Source organism: Sminthopsis crassicaudata, chromosome X, assembly GCF_048593235.1.
Source record: "Sminthopsis crassicaudata isolate SCR6 chromosome X, ASM4859323v1, whole genome shotgun sequence".
Taxonomy (NCBI): Eukaryota; Metazoa; Chordata; class Mammalia; order Dasyuromorphia; family Dasyuridae; genus Sminthopsis; species Sminthopsis crassicaudata.
The window spans coordinates 80810367-80831668 of record NC_133623.1 but is presented as its reverse complement, the minus strand read 5'-3'; the positions used below and the strand labels follow the sequence as shown (position 1 = coordinate 80831668).

The 21302-nt window shown below is 47.7% G+C and overlaps 1 protein-coding gene and 1 pseudogene across 2 annotated transcripts in view; both read right to left on the bottom strand.

Moving 5' to 3' along the window:
• Positions 1–308: 308 nt before the first annotated feature.
• The window catches only part of CLIC2 (chloride intracellular channel 2), a 38808-nt gene continuing 17814 nt past the window's right edge, over positions 309–21302 (bottom strand). Inside the window, exons 1-6 of one of the 2 annotated variants that reach the window (XM_074278607.1) lie at positions 20660–20844; positions 11317–11426; positions 6746–6871; positions 4512–4618; positions 3018–3199; positions 309–2859 (exon numbers count right to left, since the gene is read on the bottom strand). In XM_074278607.1, coding sequence (XP_074134708.1) covers positions 2704–2859; positions 3018–3199; positions 4512–4618; positions 6746–6871; positions 11317–11372 — 627 coding nt within the window. In that variant the 5' untranslated portion in view covers positions 11373–11426; positions 20660–20844 and the 3' untranslated portion in view covers positions 309–2703. Of the gene's footprint in view, positions 2860–3017; positions 3200–4511; positions 4619–6745; positions 6872–11316; positions 11427–20659; positions 20845–21302 lie in introns of those variants that run through there. The other variant, XM_074278606.1, reaches the window with a different exon arrangement.
• LOC141548419 (polyadenylate-binding protein 1 pseudogene) lies at positions 15919–19597 on the bottom strand (annotated as a pseudogene).

The window sequence follows — 21302 nt, the reverse complement described above, 5'->3', positions numbered from 1 at the left end:
TATTAAAGCATGAAGAAGTTGGGATCCATATTGATGGAGGCCCCTCATTGACCAATGGCACTTCCTTTGAAGGTGGGAGCGGGGAGGAGAATGGGGGTAAATAGACCTGGGGTCTAGAATGACCAGAGGCAATTGAAGGAAGTCTTCTGATCAAGGGGTTCCCTGCCATTTTCTCTGCTTATCCGGGAAGGCTGGGAAAGCCCTACAGGGGTTCTCAGGGACCTTGGCACGGATCCGGGCTAGGTAATCCTAGCTGAACTGCACAACTGCCTTTCTCAAAAGGTGCCAGAAACAAGCTTCTGAGAACAGAAAGTACAAAATTGTTTTTTATTCATGATGTTATAGAATAGGAAAAAGTGACTGATAATAATGGAAGAAGAAGAATACATGTTTTAATATCCAAAAAACTCTCAGGATTCCAGAGCTTCTGTCCATTGATTTGTCCGTGAATACCATGTGCTGGTGTTTGACTTAAAACCCAGACCAGAGGGGATTCTACTGGCTTAGGAAACTCCAAGGAGAGGAAAGCCCATCAGTTGGGTACCTTTTCTGCGACTTTCTGGACTGCCAAAACGAGGAATGGAAGTAACTTTTCTAGAATTATACACAATAGGCTGGATTTGAAGCCAGCTCTCTTGGCTCCGAGGGCAGCCAATGCTGCCTCTCAGTGATATTTTATTTTTTTAAAAATAGCTAATATTTATCTAGTACTTTAAGGCTGCTGTTCTACATTGCCCTGGGTGTGTACAGCATCAGTGATTCGTTTGCATAATCATTTAAGTCCTCTTGTTTCTAACTTGGAGTTATCTCTCGAATATGCCCCAATCCTCAAATTCTGGGGGTACTGCCCTCATCACCTCAGCCTACATTAGTGCAATATCTTCTGGGAGGGTCTACCTGCCTCCCCACTCCAGTCCATCTTCAATCCAGCCACCGAAAGGATCTTTCTAAATTGTACATTGGATCACGTCACCTCCTTATTCAATCAACTCCCGTGGCTCCCTATTGCCTCCAGGATCAAGTACAAAACCCTCTTCATATTTCTTCATAATCGAGCCCCCTCCTTCCTTTCTAGTCTTCTCACACCTTATACCACCCCACCCCAACATCTTCTTTGATCCAATGTGACACAAAATAAAAAAAAAAAAAAAAAAAGAGGGGGGGCAGCGAGGTGGCGCAGTGGATAGAGCACCAGCCTTGAACTCAGAGGACGGGAGTTCAAATCTGTCTCAGACACTTAACACGTCCTAGCTGTGTGACCCTGGGCAAGTCACTTAACCCCAGCCTCAAAAAAAAAAAAAAAAAAAAAAAAAGAGGGATCCAATGTGACACTATAACCTCCTTGTTATTTTTCAAACAACACACTCCATCTCCCAATTTCTGAATGTTTTCACTGGCTGTTCCTTATGCCTAGAATGTTTTCTCTTCTCATCTCCCCTGCTGGGCTCCCTTGGCTTCCTTCGAGTCTCAGCTGAAGACTTACTTCCTGCACCACATCCTTCCTGCTCCCTCTTAATTCTAGAATCTTCCCTCAGCTACGGCTCTCCATAGATGGTGGGCTCCTTGAAAGCAGGAACTGTATTTTTGCCTGCCTTTGTATCCCCAGCACTTAGCACACAGTAGGGGCTTAATATATGCTGCCAAGTTTTCCTCAGATCTCTGGATAGAGAAAGACGACATTTGATTTGTATGCATACACAGAGCAATTTAGCCCATTAGCTACTGGTGCATCTCTTAAATTTGGGAGTTCTGTCCCTCTTTGAGGGAAAATCAAAGTCACATGGGGGCCAGAGATTTCCCTCCATAGCTCCCTTTTTCTATGGTTTACCTAAACTGTGGGGGAGGGGAGCATCATACGCTGTTCTACTAAAAGCAAGAAAAATAGTAGCTATGTTATACTGGGGATAGAAAACTTTAAGCTAGTGACGTCAATCGGTGAGTACACTTTATGACAGGAAATGTCTGCATCTCGGATTTTTATAATTTTGGTTTGGTTTCTCACGGATAAGGCGACTAATAATCGGTTATCAGTTAAACTTATCAGTGTGGTAGCATTTCAGTATAGTGACGGGTATGGTCTAATCATCTACATTCATGAGGTGTAGTGACGTTTCTAAGACTGGCTGGCTTTCGTTATTTTACTGGTCATCTTTGGAATACTTATCACGATATCTGGCACATAGTAGGTGCCATACAAATGCTTATTCTCTTCCCCTGACTCAAGTAGGATGAACTCTTAGGCGGGGGAGGGGGGGGAGGAATATAGTTTTTTCCCTCAGGTTCAGAATCTTGGCCTGCCGCTGTCTTGCTTGTAAAACAACTGAACTGACAGAGTCCCACTTCATAAGGGAAGCTCCAAAGCCAGGGTAGCGTTAAAAGATGCTACACCACTTAAATGATTTCATCCAGGATCTCGGGCTGGGGTTCACCAGACAATTTAGACTCTAATTCTGTTGAGATTTACCTAACACATTTTAGGGATTCGGGAATCAAATGGATTTGCCATCAGGATGCTGGAAGCTTGGGAAAGCTTGAGGCCACACAGAAATTGCAGGGCATTGTGGGTATGGCTGGCTAGACAGAAAGCAGAGAATACTCTTTCAAACTAAATGTTTCACCAACGTTTCTAGCAGAAATAGGGATGTGATACAAAAGGTAACCTGCATGGCTATTGTTCGCTTTGGAACATGCAGCCTTAATTTTTCACTTTTTAGCCACAGATGCATAAGTGTTTTCAATCTCCTTATCTGCAGGGCATGTGTGGCTGAACTCCTCTCGGGCGTAGGCATTTCCCAGATAGCGCCAGACTCCAGAGAATTCCTCGGGGATGTCAAAGTCCCGATATTTCTTGGCAACCACCTAGAAGACCAAGTAAAAGAGAGGGAAAAGTCGTTGATCTGTGAAGCCATATACACATCAACACTGGTAAAAAGTGATCATCGTGGGCGTTCTTCAGTAGAAATGGCCACCCAAAGCGTGGTATACTATACCTATTGTTCTTACTGTTTCTTTCTCACCTTGATGATATGCAGCTTTGGGAGTAGGTTGCAGTCTGCCAGGGTCAACTGATCTCCATCCAGGAACATCCTTCTGGAGACCACGATTTCTTCAACAGTGTCATGATCAATTTCCTCGGGAAGAGGGGTATTCAGATAGATGTCTAGACGCTTAAATTCCTTCAGCAAAGCTTTCTCCAGATCTGAATCATTTAATGAAGTCACAGGTTTATTTTTAGATGCTCAACTGTCACTGTCAAATGTTTCCCAATGTGCTTATTTGCCCATGCTTTAGTTCACTCAGACATAGAACTTTCAAATTAATTGGGAGACAAGGGAGACACTGGCAAAGGACCACCTAGCGCATCAAAGAAGGCGCTGTGGCCTATGAGCAAAGCACAATTGTAGTAGCTCAAAGGAAATAGAAGATGTGCATATCTAGAGCCATCTCTGCCCCAAATGTATGTCAACTCGTGGTAGAGTCTTCCAAGCTCGTATGGGACTGATCAGCCACAATTGGACACATTCTACTTTGACCCAACATCATGATATTATTTTGGTTCTCTTCAAGACTCGAGGACAACAATCAACCAACCGATTCCTTTATTCATTCAAACATCAAATATTCATCGGGTGCCTGCTTATGATGGGCCAGGCCTTGTACTTGATGATGTGTTTGCTAGAAGGACCAGTAGGGGCAGGATGGATAGAACTGCAGGCTTAGAGACAGTCAGGAAGGCCTAAATTCCAGTCCAGTCTGAGGCTACTAGCTGTATGCCTCTGACCAAGTCACTTCATTTCTGCCTGCTTCAATTTCTTCAACTTTAAAGTAGGGATACCTATCCTGCAATGTTGTTGTTAGGATCAAATGAGACTGTAATTGTAAAGAACTTAGCACAGTGTAAGTGTTATATAAGGTTAAGTATTATTATTATCATTCTTTATTAGCAAAGAGTGGAATACCATATGCTGACACATTAGTTTGCCATCTCCCACTGGAATGAATCGGATTGGGTTCATTGATTGGTTCATATCTTTTTTTTTTTTTCTTGTTGTATGGGTAAGATGAAAATTTGGGGAAGATGGGAAGAATTAAAGAAATTAAGCAAGGAGTCAAGAGGCTCTGAATTCAAATCCAGCCCCAGACACTTAGCCCTTACTAGCTATGTGATTCTGAGCAAATCACTTTAATCCCTCACCAAAAAAAAAGACTCTAACAGGCAGTTAGGTGGCACAGTGGATAGAGCACTGGTCCTGGAGTCAGGAAGGCCTGAGTTCAAATCAAGAGTCAGACATTTATTAGCTGTGTGACCCTGGGTCAGGCACTTCATCCTGTTTGCCTCAGTTTCCTCATCAGCAAAATGAGCTGGAGAAGGAAATGGCAAAGCACTTTGGTATCTTTGCTCCAAAATACCCCAAAGGGGATCATACAGAGTCAGACATGACTGAAAAAACAACTAAACAACAACAAAACCCCCTAGGATCTAAGATGGCAGATACAAAGTTGCGTCTTACGTTTATTGGTATCCTTTTGTGTGTTCTTAATATATGCAGAAAACTTGGCAAAGATGTCGCACCCCACATCAAAGGACTCCATATACTTGGGACTCAGACGTGGATACCTTAGGAGAAGAACAAGATAGACCCTCAAACAGACTTTAGCCAGAGCATCAACTTTGTCCACTTGGGTTTTGGGGTAACACTGAACCCAAACCATCAACATGTCTATGCGTTGTTAATAACAACTCCAAGAGGCCATGTTCTACTGGGATAGGCGAAGAAATAATCAAGGAACATTTTGTTTTCTATTCTTTGTGCCAGGAGGCAAAAGGACTTTGTAAAAATAGAAGCCATTTATCTATATCTTCACTTAGTGTCTGCTACAACCTTTTGACTTCCAATTCATTTCGGTTCTCCAGACCTGAAGAAGGCATTTTATCTATAGAATTGATGTTACACATGGGAGCTAAGTTCCCAAGGCAATCCGCCTCATTCTCTGAAACCAGAAGGAAGGAAGCAAGGGTAAATCAAGATAGAGAGATCTTGAGGTTCACAGGAAGGGGAACGAGAGAGCTCATACTGGATGATCTCAGCAGAATAAGGAGACACATTAGCTAAAAGACATAGGTAGAAAAGAATTTTTAAAAAACATAAAACATATAGGTAGAAAAAAAATCTTAAAAAAAACATAAAAGACACAGGTAGAATTGGGGCTAAGAGAGGAGAAAGTTCGGGATCCCCAATTGGGAGACAGTGTGATAGGGAATGAGTCCAAGATGAATAAAAGGATCAGTGGGCAATTATTGAGGTGTCATAGTGAACAATTTCTTGGTTTTCTCTAGTATGCTCAAAATCTCTGAAGAAGCCGAGAAGGTATCATTCAGAGAGAAAGACCAGTGTTGTGGCTTTCCAGCATGGGAACCCATAGTTGAAGAACATGGGGGAGGAGGACGCCTTGTGGGAGTGGCAGATTTATAAGGGCCAAACTGTGCTGGGAGGGCGGTGAAGCTAAAGAAGGGTGTTGGACTGGGAAAAGAAGTTCAAGATGGAAGGCCATTGGGCGGGCTCCTAAGGAGTCGGGAGGTGGGACAGCTGGGAGGATGGGAGCTTAGGATCACAGATGGGTATCTGAGAATTCAGGAGTATCAAGGTGGAGCAATTTCAGGTGGTGACTTGGGTCTTGAGTGTGATTTATCTATCCGGTAGGTAGTTAAGATAGAATCCATGCAGGGTACAGGGCTGTAAATTTGGGAGTTTTTTTTAAATATATATTTTTGCTATAATTGGTTTCCCTTTTAATACCAATGATTTTATTTTAGGTATTTAAAAACACATTTCTGAGAAGGCATCCACAGGCTTGCTAGACCGCCTGTCAAAGGGATCCATGACTCAGAAAAAGTTATGAACCCCTGAACTAGAGGAACTGAACACCTTCAGGAAATGGGAGGTGAGGAATTAGAAACTGGGGAAGTTGGGTCATAAGCCTGGTGGAAAGGAGACTCTCCCAGAGGTTAGAGGAACTAAAAGTTAAAGCCAGTTTGGGTGTTCACCTCTGAGGAAGGGAATCTGAGGCAGTCGATTTGGAAGGTAATGGTAACAGGAAGTAGACAGACCAAAGCTGTGAAGGTGATTGTGGAAAGACAAGAGTCACATCAGCAGAGATCGGCGGGCACTGGCTCTGAAGTTAGGAGACCTGAATTCAAATCTGGCCCTAGACACTTAATATTTCCTAGTTGTGTGACTCTCGGCAAGTCACTTAACTCCAACTCTTTTATTTAAAAAAAACAAAAAAACAAAAAACAAACAACCCACCCCCCCACAAATCCAAAACCACCACCACCACCACCACCAAAACCCCAACATGACTCTCAGATTAAAGTAGGTCTGCCCTATCTCACTGTGATTGCTGGGCTCATCAGAAATACTTGATGTTACCCCATTATAACTTCCAAGATTAAATATAGAATCTTCTCCAGATAAGCCAAATCAGCACAATTAGTATCATTTCCTCTTCTTTGGGGAAATGAGCAAGTGGTTATTTACAAGATTCTCCTCAAGAATGAAAGAGAGGTCTGGCCCCCAAACTCCACAGGCCTAAACGTGAGGGAGTCAAAAGTCTGCAGGGTAAACAGATGGAAGAAGAAATTCAATTGATCCACTTATTATGCCATGGAGTCCTAGAAGGAGGGGATGTAAACGTCAGTCACACATACGCCTTCTTCAGTGGAGGAATGGGAAAAATTCTGTACCTTGGAGGAGCCAGGACTTGCTCTAGAAACTCCTCGATTTTAATGAAGTCTGTCTTCAGTTCCTTGTTGAACAACAAAAAAGGAGGACTGGTTCCTGGGGCTAGCTCTTTCAGCTCTATAGGTTTCCTAGAGGGATTGGAAAGAAAGGGTTATTTACAAAGGCTCAGACTCACCCGGGTGCATGCTGCAGCAAAATTCCTCTTGCAGTGGGGACCAGATAAAAATGTAATTGGGAAATGTTTAACAAAATAAATAAAAATGCAATAAAACACTGTTGTTAGTCAGTTGTATCCAACTCTCCGTAACGCCATTTGGGATTTTCTCAGCAAAGATATTGGAGTGGTTTGCTGTTTCCTTCTCTAGCTCATTTGACAGATAAGGAAACTGAGGCAAACAGGATGAAGTGACTTGTCCAGGATCACAAGAGCTAGGAAGTGTCTGAGGCCAGATTTGAACTCAGGCTTTTCTGACTCCAGGCCCAGTGCTCTATCTACTGGGCCACCAATAGATCATGTTCATTTGTGATTTTCTACATCAATATAAGCCCTGCAGGGATCCATTTCTATCTGAGTTGGATTTAGACACCTAGCAGAGAAGCCACCCACACATTACCCAAGGAGATTACAGAATATCCTGTGAGAGAAGCAAAGATGAAGCCTATCTACTCGGGGCTAACAGAAGGCCAAGACAACTCATGGCTGCTTTACACTTTTTAAGAGCTGGTTATCTTGTTCATAAATTATCCTGCCTCTTTACCTTCTCTTTTGGTCAATTTTCGTCTTTGAGCAGATAATCAGCTAATCAGTAAATAAGTACCTATTAAACACTTACTCTGTACCAGTACTGGAGACACACAAAAAGCCAGAACCAGTCTCTCTTCCCCCATGGAGCTCAGTCGAATGGGGGAGATAACATGCAAACCAATAGATAGAGGGAAAGGTGAAGGTAAAAAAAAAAAAAAAGGTTGGCAATGCAATCTGCTGGAAAGGATAGGAGGGGGTGGGATCAGAATTGTACTTAAAAGAACTGGCCTTGGCAAGAAGATGGGCCAGAGACCTGAGACAGAATGAAGGAGGAGATGATGCAGGAAGGCATGAGTCATGGGAGATGATAAAGAGGAGAAAATGGAGAGTCCATTGATTGACTTCAATTTGTTTTGTTTCTAGGTCTTCAGATGAAAGAATGGGGTGCAATGGGAGGCTTGAGGAAAGGAAAGAAGGTTTGGAATAGTCGTAGTTGCTGCAGGTGTCTTTGCAACCATAGACTCCCCAAGACTCCCTGTAGGGGCTGAAGAGCAGTCATCCTGTCACATAGGCCAGGATCATCACAGCGCTAGTGAATTGATTTGGGCGGATTGCCTTGCTGCGACAATGCCTGGTTAAGATTAGATAACGCAACTTTGTAGTGGATCTTAGGAAACAGAATTCGGGAGGTGATCCATCTTCTTTTCTCTGGCATTGAACTGAAATTCAAATAAATATTTCTCAAGTGCCTATTATGGCCCAGGCACGGGAAATAGCAAGATGAAAAACAATTATTTTAAAACTCCTCAAGGAATCTATTAAGGGAATGTGACATGCATACGGATAACTGGGATACAAATCAGAAAGTGCACCTAAGTTGTAGAAAGAGACGGGAAGATATTACTTAATAACTAACCAAACAACTTATATGGTGGCTTTCAGGAAGAGCCGACTCTGCATCATGAACCAGACATCTGGATGGGTATATCATCCTGGGCAAAGAAATAATCCTTCTTTGAACCTCAGTTGTCTCATCTGTAAAATGAGGCACTTATTCCATAGAAGTGGCCATGATTACCAAAGGAGATGATACATGTGCAATTTGTGCTATTTTTTTTTCATATTTTCTTTACTTTTATTCCCCCCCCCACCCCAATACTGGGCTACCTTTTTAAATGCCTACTTTCCTCTTGGCTAGGGCCAAAGTCGATTTGAAGAGAGAAGCTGCCAAAGTAGTGTGTGATGATCCTGGCACACCTTTCCCCTCAAAGGGGGCCTTGGGGAACCTTGGGGAAGCAATATATGGAAATGGATAACATACTAGGTCAGAGTACTATGAGACCCGTACCCTAGTGTAGGAGGTGAAAGGCCCCAAACCCTTACTCCAGGCACAGTAGGGGAAATTGTCCTTAAAAGATATTCCAGCTGTCCTCAGAGAGTAAATTTGAGCACTAGTGCACATCACAGGAGGAGGGACTCACTGAACAGAGACTTGGAGCAGGAACCGCTAGCCACTTGCTGGAGGTTCATGGTCAGAGATGGTCCCTGTGTCCTTCCCAATTCTGGAAATCTGGGAGAGGATTTAGAAGGCAGAAACTAACTGGCCTCCAGATTCTAATAGTAATGAAGAATGACAAGAATTGCAATTCACACGGCACTCGAAATCCTTTCCCTGCATGATTTCATGCCATCCTCATAATAATCCCATAAATGGCACAAATAGGTATGCAATTATCTCCATTTTCAGATGGATTAAGCAATCGGTCAACACCCACTATGAACCAGGCCCTGGGCTAAGTAAGTGCTAGGGAGAGAGGTCCGATTCCCACTCTTACACGCTTCCCAAGAAGCTTACAGTCTGGAGGAGACATACACAAATGGATACAGCATAAATAGAAAGGAAATCGATACGTTACATACAGACTTCACACATATCAGTTAAGTACAAGGTAGTTCGGGAGGGAGGCTACTAACACTTGGGGGCATCAAGAAAACCTTCTCGCTGAAGATAGTGCGAGAAGAGCCATCTTAAAGGAATAAGGACACCCTGAGGTGAGAGTAGGAGGCAGGGGATGCTAAGCATGGCCAGTACTAAAGCAGGGGGTTGGAGGTGGGGGGTCACCCGGGAGAAGGAAACAATGTCTCCATTGCAGATGATGGGAAAGGAAGGCTGGGGTCAGATGATGAGGGCTTTTAAATACTAAACAGAGGCATTTCTATGTGTTCCTAGAGGCAACAGAGAACCTTTGGGATTGGTTAAGCAGAGGAGTCACATGGTCAGATCTGCCTTTGGCAGCAGAAATAGGATGGGCTGAGATGACAAAAGAGACCTTAATAGGAAGCCATTGTGACCACTGAGTTGAGAGGTAACGAGCAAATAAACGAAGGTCGTACCTGTGTGAGTGGGGAAGGTAGTGGATGCAAAAGGTGTGTTATGATGGCAGAAATGGCAACTGATCCAATGTGGGCGGTGAGGGAGAATCGGAAGCTGAGAACAAGGCCAGATGGAAACATGGTTGTTCCTTCCACAGTAATAGGGAACTTAGGCAGAGGGGATGTTGAGAGGGAAAACTAGAGTTCACTCTTAGACCTGTTGAGTTGTCCACAGATAAAGAAGGACAGACTTTAACTGACATGCTCAGGGTCTAGTAAGTGTTAGAGGCTGGATTTGCACTCAGATCTTCCTAATGCCAGTTCTTTGTTTCCAATGCCACACTGCCTAGGGAGATTGATCTTATCTCCCAGTTCTCTGGGCTTAACTGCAACTGGGAAAGCCAGTAACACCGGCATGGGGTGGGAGTACTTCAATAACTGAGCATGCTTTTTTTTTTTTTTTTTTTTTGTCTTTTTTTTGTCTTTTTTTTTTTGTGAAACAATTGGGGTTAAGTGACTTGCCTAAGGTCACACAGTTAAGAAGTATTAAGTGACTGAGGTTGGAGTTGAATTCAGGTCCTCCTGACTTCAGGGTTGGTGCTGTAGCCCCACTGCACTATCCAGCTGCTCTTACATATTTTTTCAGATGCTTCATGTTGTGCACTAATTTTCTAGCGACTCCTAGAGGGAGTGAGGGCAGACCTGTGATTTCGCTGGAATAGGGATCTCCCTTATGGAATGGTAGATGCAGTTTGTTTTAGAAGTGTCCTGGAGCCCTTTGGGCTGAAGTGATTAGCTCAGGGTGTGTGGCTTAGAGAAAAATTTGAACTCAGGCATTCCTGGCTCCAGACAGCTAGATGGTAAAGTGGCTAGAGCACTTGGCGTAGAGGCAAGAAAATCTGAGTTCAAATCCGGACTCAGAAACTTCCTGGGGAGAGGGTAAAAAAGAAAGTGAAACTGAACTGTGGCATCATGCATGGGCAGCCATCCCAGCCACTTGGGCAAGTCACTTAACCTGTGTTTGCCACTCGAGAAGGAAATGGCAAACCATTACAGCATCTTTGCCAAGAAACCCTTTGGTCATAGGTCCATGGGGTCACGAAAAGTCGGACATGACTGAAAAATTGACTCTAAGTCAAGTCCTTTATCAAGCATTCCATGTTCCCTTTCAACATTTGCATATTGAAATAAAGGAGTCCTTTTTTATTTTTTAATGATTGAATGTCAGTCAAGCGATGCTCTTTAGGGGGAATGTCAGTTCCCCCCCCCCAAAGTGAAGGTCACATCACGTGCTAGATTATCACTGGTTGACTCTGAGAAACTTTATGATGGGATGATATGATACTATTCCCCCAGTCTTGCCAGAACTGGGACAAGCACAGTGCCAAGGCAGACTTTCCCAGCTGTCTTGTTCAACTTAGGCCCTGTTATCAAACAGGACCTGCTTTTTCTCACCTGGTCATGTCAACAGTTGTCACATTGAACTTGACTCCTTTCAACCAGAGGACCATGAAGAGGCGTTGGCAAAAGGGACAATTTCCAATGCTCTCTCCATCAAAACCAGCCTGTCAAGGGATGAAAAAGGAAACATAAGACATCTTTAACTGAAAATGGAGAAAAAAAATAAACTCCACAACTTGTTTTTATATTTCAAATAGAGAATGTTGGCAAATTAATCCCAAATGATTAGTTAAATCAAGAAGCACTTATTAAGTGGTTTACTGTTTAGCAGCCTGTGCTAATCACTGGGGATACAAAGAAAAACAAAAATGGCTCCAGACTTGGAGGAGCTCATATTCTTCTTGGGGAAACAATGTGCAAACCACTATATCCAAATAAGATAGAGACAAAAAAATAAGAGACAGAGGAAATGAAAGATAATCTGAGAGGCAAGAGAAGGCACTTGGGGAAAGGAAGGGCAGGAGAGGGAAGAGGAGAAGATCTGAGCTGAGTAGAAGCTGGGGAGGTTGGGAGGTGAAGGTGGGGGGAGAAACATGGCGGGAGAATAGGGGATAGTCAGTGGAGAGCTATACAGACAAGGGGATGGAACACCACTTGTGAGAGGAGACATAGGAGAGGGTCAGATGAGGGATTCCAAGGCCAAACAGGATTGTATATTTGGTCCTAGAGCTAAGAAGAACCACTGGAACTTATTGAGGAGAACAGCCTGCTCAGACGGACACTTTGGCAACTGAGGAAGATGGGCCGGAACAGAGAAAGGCTTGAGGCAGGGGAGCCCAGCAGCCGCCGAAGCTTTGGGCAGAAACAAGGGCATGACCCAGAGCAGCGACAGTGTGTGGGGAGAGATGGGCACCTAGATGAGAGTGAATGTAAAGGTAGAAATGACAAGTGATTGGCTATGTGGGACAAGTGCAACTGAGAAATAGAGGATGTTTGCAAGGTGGCCAGCCTGGGTATCTGCAAGTCTGACAGTGGTCTTGGCAGTAATAAAAAGGTTCAAAAGAATGGAGACTGGGATTCCATTCTAGACAGGTTGAGTTTAAGACGGCTATTGGATACTGTTTAAGATGTTTGAGAAGCATTTAGAAAAGTGATGCTGGAGATCAGGAGAGACGGGGGAACTTATAAAAGGAAGGGAATTATTTTCATAGAGATGGTGGGAATTGAGATCACCAAGCAAGGTAATCCAGAGGAAGACCAGATTTGGGGGAGGTACTCACGGTTACTACACATGACCTAGCTGAAGATCCAGCAAAGGAGAAAGAGAAGGAGCAGTCTGCCGTGTAGGAAGAGAATCAGGAGAGAGAGAGAGAGTGAGAGAGAGAGAGAGAGAGACAGAGAGAGAGAGAGAGAGAAAGAGAGAGACAGAGACAGAGACAGAGACAGAGAGACAGAGAGAGAAGGGGCAGAGGGAAGCTCAAGTATCCAGCAGAAGGTGATCAATAGTGTGAAAAGCTGCAGAGAAGTCAGGAGGGAAAACTGAGAAAAGGTCATTAGCGCGTTAGCCACTGAGCTGATTAGTAACTGAAGAGAGCAGTTTGGGTGGAATGGTGTGGGATGCCAAATGCTGAGGGTTTAAACCACTTTGCATCTTGCCTAGCTTTGGGGAGGCCTTATTACCTAGTCATTTGTCAGCTGGACTTGATTGATGGGGTGACAACATTTGTCACAATACAATACAAATATTTGGTAGGCCCCACTGGGACAGTCCTATTGGAAAAGAATTCATGCTTAGGCAAATATTCTGCTGCATTTTCTATGTTATAGAGGAGCTGAATGCTTCACTGGGAAAGGGGGACCTGGGATGGATGACGTGACCTCCAGTCCCACAAACCTACGTAGGCTCTGCTAGCCAGCCATTTTTATACACACGTAGGGTCTGTGAGTCCACACAAATTCGTCTAGATGTGATTCAAAGGGACTCACTAATGGATGTTTTTGGACTCTCTCTCCTCCAAGGGAGTTTTGTTACCTGCCAAGCAGGGCGCAAGACATTGGGCCATCAAGTTGACAGCTCTGCTCTCCCCAGAGAGAGAATGCCAGGCTAAAATGATCTCTCTCCCCTGCTTCCGTCATATTGCTAGTGTGATGCGAAGTATGTTCCTGGCTGTTATCCCTTAATGAGAAGTGTCCTAAATCAGAGGTATCAAACACAAGGTCCGTGGGCCAAATGTAGCCTACAACACTCCCTAGCACAGCCTTAAGCAGATTCAAATGAACTTGGGAGCTATTTTAAAAAGTAAAAATATAATAAAACATAAATAATGTTACATTTGAAAACTAAGTCGCTATGTGGCCCACAGGGATCTTTTTAAAAAAACAAATTAGTGCTCTCCATTTCTATTTGAGTGCCCTAAGCTATATCTGAAGGCTTGAGCCCTCCCCCCTTCCCAACAATGCTAGTCACACAAAGACCACTACATGGAGTAAAGCAGTATTCAGGGAAGTCATGCTAATTAGAATAAACCAGACAATGTACAGAAAGAATGATTCCCACTGAGAATTAGTTTATCCCAGGGAAATTCCCTGGCTGGTCACTAATAACCCCGTTAGTTCCGGGAGTAGGAATGTGATTGAGGCCTAGCTTCTCTCCCTCCAGATACCTGTCTCTGCAGGGTACAAGTGGAAGTACATGGGACCCATCTTGAAGCCGGAAGCCAGAAGAACAAGCTCACTCTCAACAACTCCGCAGGTTACCCTCATGTTGTCTTCCCTGACAGGATGGAAGCTCTTTGAGAAAAGGGACTTTCCTGGATAAATGCATCTTGATTGACTGATCAAAGGTTGAGTAGTCAAACAGCTTTTCCTTGTATACCATAGCATCCTCCATTTAGGGCTGAACGACCTAAGTCGTGACCCTAGCCCCCTGCTGTGTAGGTCAGGGAACTGGGGCCCAGCGCACCAAAGTGGCTCTCCAGAGAATGTGCAGGTTGGAAGTAGCAGAGCTAGGATTTGAACTCAGGCCCTCTGGCTACAAAGGCAGGTCTTTTTCTACCTTCCAATATGTAACTATATCTTTCAATAAACTGCATTGGAATATGGGAATCGGTATGCTTTTCTTCTCATTTCCCTCACAGCCATTCACTCAGAAATCTTTTGCTAGGAAATAGTGGGGAGCAAACAGAGGAGACCAGTTACCTTTCCCATCTCTAAAAATTAGTACCTTGAACCCGAAACATTCTTCCCATATTCTTCTCCTAAGTGGATTCTTTATGTTTCCCTGCATTTATACATACTCTTCACTCAATCCCTGGCCCACCCCTCCATATACCCAAGTGTCTTCATTCCTCCTCCCTCCAAATACCACATAGCACAGACTTTAAAAACATAGCACAGAGTTGGCTTCCTCCTTAAAGCCTTTCCAGTCAGGGGGCCAACTTGAATTTGGTCTTTGCCATCGTTGGCTAGTCCTTCTGAAATCTCTCATCGACTGCCTGGCACATCATCCAATCGTAGCTCCTGGGCTGTCACCAAACTTCTCTGTTGAATCACCTGATCCCCTCCCCATCTCTATCGATGTCTGCCGGACTTGAGCTTTACTGACAGATTCCCAGAGATCTGGAGCTCACACAGTTCCCAGGACCTAGGGGTCTTTAGTTTCCCCCTCATTTTTCACATCCTCATTCCCTTCTACTTACACTTGGAGGAACCTTTTCTTAAAAACAACAACAACAACAACAATAACACCACCAACAGCAACCACAACAATAGCAGCAACAACACCACACCAAGCCCTGCACTTAATGCCACTTCCCCCTCTTGCTATGGTTCTATTCTTTGGCATCCCCTTTCTTGGTCTGTAAGGAGAGAAAATTATAAGGGGAAAAAAATTGCCTCAAACCTCATTTCCCAGAGCTTAACACCTACTGTTAAAGAGAATGGCAGGTTTGGGGCTACGCTAGGAAGGACCAGCAAATGGGAAGAAATCAGACACAAAGGACACGAAAGCAGTTGGTGACACTAAAGGCATACAGCCATGCAAACGCTACAGGACGACTCTGGGTACTTGGGCCCGGGTAGGCCTCTCTAGCTGCTCTGGAAATGATTCTTCTCCAGCCCAAGATAGCAGCAGAGAAATGGAGGATGTGTGCGATGTACTTGGTACATTCAAAGGAAAACACCTGCCCCATATTGCTTCTCTGGAGAGTCCAGGTATCAGTAAGCTTCTGAAGCTGGAAGGTAAGCCCCACTTTTTTTTTTTTTTAAATCTCTGGGAAAAGATAGAAAAAAACCAAGCAACATCTTTGTGGTATCCAACCATCTCACCTGGCATTCAGAGGCAGACCTAAACCGGCAAACCAGAACCTCTCTACAGTGACCGAAGCATGGGAGGATTTTGGCCATTTGTCACTTCCCAACCAGGATCCGTTCTACCGAAGGAGATGGCTGCTGAGGAAAGTGGAGTCTCCACAGATACCACACCATCCACGAGGAGACCCCCTCCCTCCCCCCTCCCCCATTGAGACTGGGCAGGCTAGCACCCTCCTAACCACATTGGGTGCCCTGAGGCTTAAGCAGAAGGCTCAGCCCAGGGAATTGCTAATGGGGGCATTAGTCTCCACTCTAGAACTGTGATCAAAATAAATTTACTCAGTGTTATTAAAAGGAAACAATTTAATAAAAACACACACTGTTATTTGCCAGGACAGCAATGTTTGGTCAGAAGGAAATCCTGCAGAGCAGTGGGAACAATGCCAAATCTCAGGAACACCAACCCCATACAAGCTGTGCTTTTTCTGCCTCAGGACCAACCTCATCTGTAAGATGACCTGGTCCCTTTCAAGAGAAAGCAGTAGAGGCCCGGGAAGCATCAGATCTATCTCCCATAGCTGCTGATATTCAGGCCAAACCCACCTTTATCTATCAATTGGTGTTTTGGAGAATCACAGTGTAGACAATAGTTCCGTACTATTCTGTTTCATGAAGTATCTTTGTTTTGTCTTCCCATGCAGCACCCCTCCTCCCCAGTTTGTGATGGTGGAAAATAAGCACTGGTGGGGCCTCCCAGACCACATTTTCCAACAGACACAGAGCTGAGGTACACCTCAAACCTCAGGCTCACTCTCAGGGGCCCACATTTGAAGAAAGCCTGGGCTATATCAGCAACCTTCAACAGAACTCCTTCCCAAACCCTGGTCCCTTGTTACTACTTGCCAATTATTCTTTTAATCTTTCATTGATTGCCTGGCACACTACCTAGTGGTTATTGGACGATTGCCAACCTTATCTTCTCTGAGTCCCTAATGTCTTCACCCTCTCATCCTTCCTCTGCCATCTAGACTCAGGCTTTACTGAGAGGTTCTCATGAACTTTGACCTTACACATTCTACTCCTCCTGTCATAGCTTCAATTTACCTCTTTCTTCTCTACCTTATTCCCTTCCAGCTAAAAACATTCAGATTTCTCCTCTACTGGAAAAACAGGACAAAATAAAAAACCCCCCAAAAACAAACAAACAAACAAAAAAAAACAGCACCAACCCACAACAAATTCTGCACTTGATCCTCTACCCCCCCCTTTTTGCTATGGAATTATATTGGGGTGGGGTGGGGGGACTAATTGGCACTTGTTTTTTTTTTCACTGTTTAAGGTATTTTTATTACAGCAAGAATTTTATAATTCAAATTCTGTTTCCTTGCTCAGCTCTCAATTCTGTTATTTAAAACAGTGGTGATATTCTGAGCTTTTCTACAATAAAGAATTACAAAGTTAAAGACAGGAATACTTCAGTTCCTCATCTGTCATATGAGCTGGAGGAGGAAAGGACAAACCCCTCCAGTATCTTTGCCAAGAAAACCCCAAATGGGGTCACAAAGAGTCGGACACGACTGAAACGACGGAACAACAACAACTGTGCTGAAAATTCCCCACCCCCACCCCCACCCCGTCTATTCAACATTAATTTGTTTTTGTATTTTACTCTTTTTTGGGTTTCTTTTCTTTTCTTTTCATTTCTTTTCTTTTCCTTTTTTTTTTTTTTTTGCTTTTAAATCAATAAGTAATCTAGGACTAGCGTTAAGTTTGCTAGACCTGGCATTTGTTGGTATATCAAGTTCAAAGTTTCCTTTCCAATTTTTTTCCCTTAGTTTGCAATGTTTTTGTTTCCACAACAGCCATTTTTCTTCAAAGAAGCAGACGTTCCATCTCCCGGTTCCTCATCCTTTCTTTTAGACAGCAGGCCCGTCGGAAGTACTGTTGACCGCTTTCTGGGCGGCCTCTTTCGCCTGGTGAGCTTGCAGCACCGCCACCGCTTCGTCGACCTTAGACCGCAGAGACTCCGGGGACTCGAGCATGTGGAGAAGCTCCGAGTTGTCGATCTCCAGCAGCATGCCGGTGATCTTCCCCGCCAGGGTCGGGTGCATGGCCTGGATGAGCGGGAACAGCCGTTCTCCCAGCATCTGCTTCTGCTCCTGCGGAGGGGCGGAGGCCAACATGGAAGCCGTGAGAGGCTCCTGACCTTGCACGTGGACGGCGGGCTGCTGCAGGGTCACCTGAGGAGGAGGGTTCAGGTGCTGCTGGGGATTGCGCACGCCGGCCGCGTACTTGTACTGGGGCGCGGAGCGCACGGCGGGAGTCCCCGCCGCGGAGGCCCCCGCGGCCGGGCGGGGGCCCACGTTCTGCGCGGCGGTGTTGGAGACCCGGGAGGACACCGCCCTGGGCACCTGTGAGGAAGACGGCCTCATGGTCCCGAAGGGGGGCCTGGGAGCCGCCGGCCGGATGGCCCCGGGCATGTTTTGGAACGGATGGGGCCTGGCGCCCTGGGCGGTCCACCGGGGACTGGGTCTGAGAGGGGCGATCTGGCCGGGGGGATAGTAGGCCGGGCGGTTCTGCGCCTGGGGGATGGCCGCCATGAAGTAGCCCGAGGGAGGCTGGTAAGGGTTGATCACGGGGTTGGGCACGGCCCGGACGCTGGCCATCCTCTGCATGTACTGGTTCGTGAGGTGGGCCTGCCGCTCCTCCTTGCGCTGGGCCAAGGCTATGTAGAGGGGCTTGGTGGCCACGATCCGGCCGTTCATCTCCGTGACGGCTTTGGTGGCCTCCTCGGGGGAGGAGAAGCACACGAAGCCGAAGCCTTTGCTGCGGCCCCCTTCCATCATCACCTTGGCGCTGGTGATGGTCCCGAAGGGGGAGAACTCTTTGCGCAGGCGCTCGTCGTCGATGCCGTCGTCCAGGTTCTTGACGTACAGGTTCACCCCCTGGTACCTGGTGATCCGGTCCTGCTTCATCTGCTCGAACTTGCGCTTGAGTTCCGTCTGGCGCTCGACCTTCTTCTGAGCCCGGCCCACGTAGATCTTCTTCCCGTTCAGCTCCTTGCCGTTCATCTCCTCCACGGCCTTCTGGGCGTCCTCGTGCCTCTCGAAGTTGACGAAGCCGAAGCCTTTGGACGTGCCGCTCTCGTCCGTCATGACTTTGACGCTGAGGGAGGGCCCGAACTTACCGAAGAGCCTCTTGAGCCTCAGGTCGTCCATGTCCTCCCCGAAGTTCTTGATGTACACGTTGGTGAACTCCTTGGCCCTGGCGCCCAGCTCGGCCTCCCTCTCTTTGCGGGACTTGAAGCGGCCCACGAAGACCTTGCGGTCGTTCAGGAGCATGCCGTTCATCTTGTCGATGGCCCTCTCGGCCGCCTCGCGGGTCTCGAAGTGGACGAAGCCGTAGCCCTTGGAGCCGTTCTCGTCGCACACCACCTTGCAGGACAGGATGTTGCCGAAGGCCGAGAAGGTGTCGAACAGAGCCTTGTTGTCTATGGACTTGTCCAGGTTCTTGATGAAGATGTTGCCCACGCCGCTTTTGCGGAGGGAGGGGTCCCTCTGGGACCACATGATGCGCACCGGCTTGCCCTTGATGACATCGAAATTCATGGTCTCCAGGGCTCTCTCGGCATCCGCCGGCTGCTGGAAGTTGACATAGGCGTAGCCCAGGGAGCGCCGGGTGATCATGTCCCTGCAGACGCGGATGGAGAGGATGGGCCCGGCCGGGCTGAACTTCTCGTACAGCATCGCCTCGCTCACCTCGGGGTGCAGGTCCCCCACGTACAGCGAGGCCGTGGGGTAGCTGGGGGCGCTGGGGTGCATCTCGCCTCCGCGGCCGCGGCCGCCGCCGCCCGAGGAGGAGGAGGAGGAGGAGAGGAGGAGGAGAGGAGGAGGAGGAGGAGGAAGAGCAGGAGCTGCAGCGAGAGCACCGGGAAGATGAGAAGGAAGAGGAGGAGGAGGAGGGCCACGGGCTGCTACCGCCACCGCTGCCGCCGCCGCCGAGAGCTCTCCAGCAAGAGGGAAGGAACGGCTGGGGGGGGGGCGCAGTCTGGAGCCGGGGTGGGGGTTGGGCGGGGGGAGGCCAGGGGAGGGAGGGGAGAGAGGGCGAGCGCGGAGGGACAAAAATCTCCGGGAATCGAAAACCCTCCACGGCGGCGGCGCGGCGGCGGCCGAGGGAGGGAGAGAGCGAGGGGGCGGTGACGGGGCCAGGGGCGCGCGCAGAGCCCGGGAGCGGGGAGGTGGTCGTGGTCCTGACGGGCCGCCCAAACCCCGCTCCCCTTCCCCTTCCCCTCCCCCGCCTCCTCGAGATGGATTCTTAGAAAACCCCGGACCGCGAAGGAGGGGCTGCGGGAGCGAGGGGCTCGAGGGGGGCTACGGGGACTGGGGGTGGGGGGCGGGGGCGGGGGGAGAGCCGCCGAGGGATTCGGCCCTTTCTTTGTCTGCGGCGGAGGGGGCTCGGACCCGAGCGCGCGCTCCCGCGCTCACCCGCCGAGCTCTGCCTGCCCCCGGTGCTCGGGGTCTGGGGCGCCCGGATCGATTTCCCGACTTAACGATTAGCGGTACGGGGGGGGGGAGGGGCGGGGTGCAGCCGCCTGAGTCCCCGCGCCCCGAACCCAGCCTCAGGCCCGCCGGGTGACCCGGGCCACGTCACTCCGCCACCGCCTGCCTCATTTTCCTCGAGCGGGAAACGGGGGAGAAGGAGGCTCCCCCCCTCCCGGGAGCGGGGAGAACGGAAAGCGCTCACTGCTTGGCACATAGTAGGTACTGTATAAAATGCCTGCTCCTCCCTCCCTTCCTCTGCCCCTCTCTCCTCTCCCCCCTTCTTTTCCTTCCAACTAGGAGGCAAGCCCCTTAACCTCAATTTGCTCCCCTAGAAGGGGGGAACCCCAGCTTCTGCCTCCTGGGATTGTTCTGCAGAACAAAAGGCGGAGGACTCCGCAAATCTTAAAGCCCCACGCTGTAAAGTCTGGTTTGCACCCTGGCTCCGGCCCGTGGGGGTTTTCTGCCCAGAGCTAGTGGAGTGCTTTGATATTTCCACGTCCGAGTGACAAATGAGACAACTGAGGCAAACGGGGAAAGGGACTTACTCAGGGACACACAGCTAGTCTGCGATGGGTTGGCAGGAGCCTCCGGGGTGCGCAGGGGGCCCTTCACCTCCCCCGCAAGGAGCACTTCTTCTTCTTTGGCGGCGCCCTCCCTGCTCAGCGCCCCCCAAGCAGAAGCAGGTTTGTAACTTGGGGATTCCAGCTCCCGCGAACGTAGAATGCCTCGCCTGAGGCGGCAGATTTCCCAGGCAAGCGGCTAATTGTTCCGAACGCCGGTGTTCCAAGGTTACCATGGGACAGGGGAGCCACAACTGACCGTCTCCCAGGACCTGTAGCCCAGAAGCCATCCTTCCGACTTAGGTGTGAAGACTCCGGGGGGGGCAAGGAAGGAAGGAAGGGAGGAAGGAAGGAAGGATAGGTTTGCTGCCCTCACCCATCATGCTTTAGAGGGGGCATGAGGCCCTCTGATACGGCATCTGCTCAGCCCCTAGCGAGGAGAAGAGAAGGACTAGCTAGGCTGCCCCCGTCGCCTGACGCCCGTGCTGGGCTACCTCTGGTCGCACCAGATGCTGTTCAGGGTGCCCTAGGTGCTGGAGGGGACGGAGGGGACATGATGCTCCCCCCCGGGGAACAGGCTGGGGGGCCTCCGGGTCTCCAGAATCTTTTTCTTGCAGGCTTGGTCGGT